General features: G+C 40.1%; 1 protein-coding gene across 2 annotated transcripts; it reads right to left on the minus strand.

Annotated features, from left to right (window-relative positions):
* Positions 1-462: 462 nt before the first annotated feature.
* On the minus strand, positions 463-6,529 carry fsta (follistatin a). 2 transcript variants are annotated; one of them, XM_031305742.2, is made up of 6 exons: positions 6,314-6,528; positions 4,970-5,167; positions 4,561-4,779; positions 4,193-4,417; positions 3,388-3,618; positions 463-1,471 (listed from the first exon to the last, which is right to left on the minus strand). In XM_031305742.2, the coding sequence occupies exons 1-6, from the start codon at positions 6,402-6,404 to the stop codon at positions 1,383-1,385; spliced, it is 1,053 nt and encodes a 350-aa protein (XP_031161602.1). In that variant the 5' UTR covers positions 6,405-6,528; the 3' UTR covers positions 463-1,382. The 2 variants fall into 2 exon arrangements, with proteins under 2 accessions (XP_031161602.1, XP_031161603.1); XM_031305743.2 differs by having other exon boundaries at positions 1,383-1,471; positions 4,976-5,167; positions 6,314-6,529.
* Positions 6,530-7,260: the final 731 nt, after the last annotated feature.

A 7,260-nucleotide genomic window follows, 5' to 3' on the forward strand; every position in this document is an offset into this window, starting at 1 on the left:
TGGCTCATCCCAGTTAATTAAATACTTTATCACATTGATGTGATGTGAATCTATTCCCACAATACCCTAATACACCCATATATATAAAAGGATTGATTCCACAGTATACATAGGATTTGTAAAATCTCTCATGGTAGATAAATGTATCTTATCTCACAGTATACGGTATCTAATCACATCGCTCAACCCAATACTATACGTACTGTAGTCTAAAAGTGTGATTTAGGTTCAACTTTTTCTTTGAAGTAAACAAATGCATTGACATTTTGACACGTTTAACTGTTATTTACAAATCAATAATGCAGCAGAATCAGGAAAAGTATAAGGAAAAAAAACTTTTATTGTTTCACTCTTCATATCTGTACAAATACCATCAAACTTTGTATGTACATATGACATTTACATAAAAAATACAAAACTATATATTCATAACAGAATTTTGTATTTCTCTTGTGATGTTTGAAAATAAAAATGCATTCTGAGAAAAACAAAAAGAAACAAAGTGATGAAGTCTGATATTGTCGAGAACCGCAGTACGTTAGTCCTATTTTAGCTCTGCGAGAGCAATATGGAGCACATTGGCAAGAAGACAGTACACAAATGTTAATGGCACATTGTTTCCAAAATAATCAAGTATCGTCCAAAAGTTATCTCTGCTGTGGTGAGACAAAATAAATGCTATTGAATGATATCTAAAGTTGTCGTCTCTGTGTGGAAACAAATCTAAAGGGCTAAAATGAGTAACCAAAAAATAAGAAAAGAAAAACAAATGGCTCTTTTTTTTCTCTTCTATTACATCACTGCTGTGTTGCAACTTTTACAATGCTCTTTTGAAAAACCATTGAGATAATCCCTTTGGTCAGTTATTGATGAGAGTATATGAGTTGTAAACAAACCAGAAACACTTCTGTACATAAAACGATTGATATATTCCCAATAAATAAACACACAGCCTAAACATGCATTTACGTATGTGTGACATAAACATCTGTGATAGAGATTTGACAGAAACAAGCAGATTTTTACAGCTCAGGGAATGCAATTTACAGCTTGTAGAGGACTTATACTTACACGGTAACATGACAAATAAATAACACTGCTTCTCTTTGGACAAATATAGTTCTTCATGATAAAAAAAAAAAAGTAAAAGGGACAACAACAAAAAAGGGGGAAATGGTGTGGTAACACAATATATCATGGTAGATAGTAAGCCTGACATTGTAAATGTATAAATTATAAAACACAAAAAAGTATAAATAAACATCTAGCAGACTGAACTATATGTATACTTCCTTTTTCTTTAAAAAATAAATAAGCATACACATAATGTACAGTATGGACATGATTCCATGCCCTAGGACTGTTCCCCTAGTGATGGGGGCCTATCCATCCAGTATAGAAGAAATATGGACATAGGCCATGTAGTCTGAGTCCTCATCTTCCTCATCCTCCTCCTGGTCTTCTGTAATGGCTATATGAGAGAATATATAGTAGCTGTTGTATGAATATGGACCACAACAGCGCAGAATATCACTGAAAAAAGCTCACATCAAAGCCACTGGCACACAGCCTCCCTTTTGTTTCTTATTTTGTGTGTACATGTTTATGTTTGTGTGTATGCATCTGTGTGTGTGTGTGTGTGTGTGTGTGTGTGTGTGTGTGTGTGTGTGTGTGTGTGTGTTTTTGTGTGTGTGTGTGTGACTTGGCATAAATAATCACTGTGGCATCCTCAATTATGCAACTGCCATTTACATAATCTAGCAAGTCAGGGCTGCAACAAGAGAATAAAGTGGGATGATGGAAAAGAGAGGTGCATTTGAGGTTGGGGGGGGCACAAGGTGGGTTAGGGGGGCTGGGTGGTGGGCATGGGGGCACTGGGGCTGAGGGCTGATTGTTCCAGTGGCTCGGGTCTCTTTTGGTCAGATTCCTGCAAGCAGACACACATAACACAGAAAAGTGCTCTTGTGTTCCTCGGATTTGCGAGTTTTCTGATTATTATTTTCTGGCTCAAACATACAGGGAGGGAGGACTCTGTGTCACAGCCTGGCCTTAGCAAGCAGGTCAGAGATCATCAATACAGTTCTGAGGTATTTTCTTTTCTTTTTACAGAAGAGATTTACATCGGACATGTAAAAAAAAACACACAAGCGAGAGCAAGAGTGACAATACAACAACAAAAAAACACAAAAACAGACAGTCCCTCATTAATCCAAATAGATTTGTCATTTCTGATACATATTTTGGTAGACAACACATTCACTGGAAACAGAATGTACAATAAAAGTTAGCTGGTAAATGTTAACTTTTTTTCTAAGGATGAGATGAGAAGTAGAGAGCGTGGTTCTACAAGCTTCTGATGTTTAACCTGCACACTGTAAAGTATCACATTTATATTTAGCTCATGAGGTGATCATAAAGTTGGTCCCCGGATTCCATTGCATACCTTAGGCACATCCCATTAAGGTACTCAGTCAGGAAAGAGAAACTAACAAGGAGACACTCTTTAACAGAGCAACTTGGAATGTAAATCTGATACTCCCTTGAGGCTATTGTTCAATTGGTTTACCTCCAGATTTGTGAGCGTGTGAATGGCTCACTCTGGTCTACAGATAGTTAACGTTAAAACCCATTGTCATTATCACTAACATGGCACCAATATTACAATCACCTTATGCACATCATATGAGTATATTCAAAAGTATTCTGTTCTTACTGACATGTTGGCAGTGTGGTGTATGTCACAAGAGGCAGTGCATTTTGAATTGATTGATTACAGCCAAAAGCAACAAAAAGAAAAGAAAATACAAAAAACAGATACACCATTACCATGAAATTAGCAATGTGACCATGGAATTTACAAGCTGTAAATATATAAACACTATCATAAAAATAAACCATTACTGATAAAAAAAAACTGCATGAGATTTCAGGCAACCTGCTCCTGCATAAAATTAGACTTTAAATATCAGGATTGTTCCACTGCAAACAAAATTAGTCTCCTTTATTATTTGTGTTAGTTTAATGGAGTTAGCTTTTTCAAGACTCTTACATGGAGTCTGCTGATATATAGCTATGTTTTTTTCATTCACCTCTCTGTTATTTTGTTTTGCAGAAAAATTGAAAATAAGTAAAATTAAAAAAAACAATAAGAACACAAGAACAAAAGCCAGCGACAAAGACGTCATGCAAGTTCTTCTATTCCCAAGTCCTTTCTGCTTGCTTAAGCTGTGCTTGGTGGTGTGGCTGGGGTGGGAGTTTGGGGAAAGTTGGGATGGGGGGCACGTTCAGGGGAGGTTCTTGTTGGGAAAGCAACATGGAATATTGTCTTTTGCTTGGTGAGGGGGGAGGGTGTTTTTTTTTCATATTTTGCTTTTGTTATTTACTTACAGTTGCAAGATCCCGAGTGCTTGACTTCCAGCAGCACCCCCATAGAACAAGCAGCTTGCTTCATGGCACATTCACTGGAATATGTGGTGTTGTCGCTGGCACACACAGCTTCATCCGTCCTGCTCTCTGGACAGGTCTCATCACACAGCGAGCAGCGTCCCCGGCTCATCCGAGCATCCCACAGACACTTTTTCCCTGTGCTGCACTGTATGTCCTCACATGACTTGGCCTCTAATAGGAGAGATGAAGAAGTTAGCACAGGGGAAATCTTTGATTAGTTGGATTATCACGAATGTCTTTCAAGCAGGATCAGATGACTGCTGAATTTTGTGGAGAACTAAGCTAGGAATAAAAATTAAATCCTGTTTTATAAGGTTAGGGTCTTGGGGCATGGAACATAAAGTCATGTTTTAGTTTTCATTCAAGACTCAGATTGACTGCTTTCTGGATAAGAATCCATCTGACTCAAATATTAACTTGAAGCATGTCTTCATGGCCCCCAGCACTCTCCTGTTTGGCTCTCTTTCTCCCTCCCCCCCTATTTCCCTCTCTCCCATATGGGATAGTGCTGCCAACATCAGGAAATAATAAGATGTCTATCATTTCTTGAGCAAACACAAGCAACTACCAAACACACTCACTCTCTAAGACCCCCTCCTCAAAGGAATGTTGGCAAAAACGAACAGTGAATAACTGCAGAGCTGGCCTGGATGAAAATGCACTCAAACTACATTCAAAGTCAGTGGCTGGAGGCGCTTTCAGGGAGTAAGGTCTCGCACTCTCACGTCTCTAGTTGCAGACTTACTGATGCATTTTCCCTCATATGCCACTCCAATAGATCTGCCGAGGAGACACGTAGCTCTTCTCAGGTGACACGCACTGGCGTACATGATCCCGTCGTTTCCACACAGGTACTGCTCAGGCGACGTCAGTTCGGGGCAAATCCGATTACACGTGACACAATATGCGTTATTTGTCTGGTCCACGACGCAAGTGGAGCTGCCGGGGCACAAGACGTCACGGCACGTTTCTGTCGAGACAAAGAAATTGGAAGAATTCGTGACATGACACGAAATATAAGAACAATAAGAGCAAACCGTTGGATTATTGGCACATGCACTTGAAATGCAGAATCTCATAAGTGGGCAGAATATAAAAATAATATTTACTTACTCTTGCACTTTCCCTGGTACTGCACGTCCAGGTCGGGGTGGCCTTTACATTTAGCCTTCAGTAATGCGCATTCGTCTTTGTAGGTCTTCCCATCTGAGCCACACACCGGTCCTTTCCAGGTGATGTTGGAGCAGTCTGGTGCGCACACGCAGCGTGGCTTGCTTCTTCTGTTCATCTTGCATCTCTTTCCAGGCCCACAGTCAACATTATCGCAGGTTTCTAAAATAAAAGGTCTGTGTTAGGTGATGCTGGTGAGGATTTTGGCCTTGTGCGTAAACGTAATCAGGTGCATAAAGTACACACTATAGTGTACGCACTTTTGTAGGCGTAAAACAGATCATCACGAGGATGTATTAAACGAAATGGCTGATGATGTGAATTATGAGAAAACCAAGGGAAATGAGTGCACCTCCACCTTTGCAAGGTATGCAATTGGGAGCTCCGCCATTGAAGATCATCCACCTAAAGAGCGTGCTGTTGGGGACGTCCTCCTCAGTCCAGGACGTCCCCAGTCTTCCACTCCGACAGCACTCCTCCCTGCTCATCCCGGGCATGTAGAGCACCTGGCACCTACCGTTCTTCCCCTGCTGCAACCAACAGTTCCCAGCTGTAAACAAGAAAACAAAAAAAGCTCAAACGTCGCATGTTGAATGTCTGAAACCGCTGACCCAGACGCACTAGACACACACGCAGCCCGTATTATCCGAGACGCTCCCTCCCTCCCTTTCGACCTCATGGCAGTATTTTGTCTGTTTTGTTTTTTTGCGAGACTGTTAACACTTGCCTATCCCGTCTGTGACTGACAACCCTTACAATCCTGCCACAAACCAAAAAAGTAAGAAGAATCTTTGGAGGGGGGGTTGTCCTTTATTCCTATAGCCTTCTTGTTATCAGTGGACGTGAAGTGAGGCGTCTAGACAGCGTTAAATAGCAGCCAATCTCCTTCAGAAAACCACGGTCATTAGCCAAACAAACCACCGTCACACCAACGCCTCAGAACAATATCCCAGACCCACCAGACTATGCCTTGCTTATTAACAAACCAGTGTAATGCTTTTTTTTCAAACATATCCAAATATAAAGGCAGACTAGTTATCCTATTATTGTGGAACAAAAATATCCTTTAAACCGACACACACAATCATGACATGAAGTGTTTATGAACTGGTGTTTTTTCTTAAATTGAAGACTGATTTCAACTATAAGCTCCCGAATCAAATTATTGCAAATGTCTCCAGCTTTATTCATCTGTCAGAACTAAATATGTGAAATTGCGACCAAATAAATCCATTTTTGCACACAATGCTGAGTGGATGTGTACGGAAAATATATAGCCTAGGCTAAATAACACGCCCATAAACTCACGGGGGATATTCTGAAGTTTTTTCACAGGTTTGACACCATCGTGAGACACTAAACGCTCATACAAAAGTATCAGAATATGTTCAGGTATTATGGAAAGCTGGCGCTGCCAGCAGCACGGCGTTGCGGCTTTGCGCCTGGCGAGGGCTGCAAAACTTGCCATATAGTCGCACTTTGAAGTGACCCATATGGCACCTGTTTTATGGACGCTTTACGCAAGCACTGTCTGATGCAGAGAGAGTTTTATCAACGGGGAAAAAAAGCAAACTCACTTTGAAAAGTTTCTCTGTTGCAGCAAGTATCGGACACTTGGGCGCGTTTTGTGGCTGACAGCATGCTGAAGTTGATCAAAAACGGAAAGAATAAAAGAAAACTGATGAAGGGAGCTTACCTTGAACTTTTTGATGTTCCATGAGGTGACAAAGCCATATGAACAAGAGAAAAAAGCCCGGGTGAAGGTGGTGTTTCAGCATCCTAAACATGATGGAGAGGCAAAGTGAACTACGTATTTGACACAGGCAGCGCAAAAGTAATCTGCTTAAGGTGGCAGTGTTGAATAAGTGTCAGTCTGAGAATGCAGCCTCTCTTTTTAAATCTATAAGGGGTCTCGGGTTGACTGTCTCTGGTGGGCGGTCTCCTCTTCTGTGGGGGTGGGGAGATTTTTTTTTCTTACCAAAGTTCTTTCAATCCTAATCAGGTGACATGGTTACAAGCAACTTTCCCTTGCCACAATAATCAAAGAATATAAAGATATGTCTGAATTTGTGCAAACACCACACCACGAAACAAACGCAAAACACAGCAGATCAGGCAAAATGTTTCAGCTGATATGAATTTGTGTATTGATGATGAAGAATAATATTATTATTGTTTAATTTTAATGGTTTTAGTTTTGTCATCACATTTTATCAGTATAATGCCGACAGCTCTGTTTTACGCATGGCTAGAGTTATGCATAGTTTGAGCTATTAAAAGAATAATATCAATAATAATGACAATAATAATAATAAAAACAATATAATAATAATAATAATGAAGGTCATGCTACTCATAAATCAAGGTCTTTATCACTGTACATAATCAAACAGGCCCACAGCCAAAATGCCTATCCGGACATACCATCAGTCTTTCAAATTAAGGGTACTACTTGTTGGTAATTGATATATTTTCCACCAACTGCAGAGAAACGTGTTAATCTTTTGGTGAGAGTTGCCTTTTGGAATATATCCGAGCCCAGACAATAATAGAATTCATATATGTAGTCTGCAGCCACACTGCTAATATTAGAACAGACAGTTGTTTGGGTTTCTCCCGGGTCAAGCTTTTAAATATAATCAA

Source organism: Sander lucioperca, chromosome 2 (assembly GCF_008315115.2).
Source record: "Sander lucioperca isolate FBNREF2018 chromosome 2, SLUC_FBN_1.2, whole genome shotgun sequence".
Taxonomy (NCBI): domain Eukaryota; kingdom Metazoa; phylum Chordata; class Actinopteri; order Perciformes; family Percidae; genus Sander; species Sander lucioperca.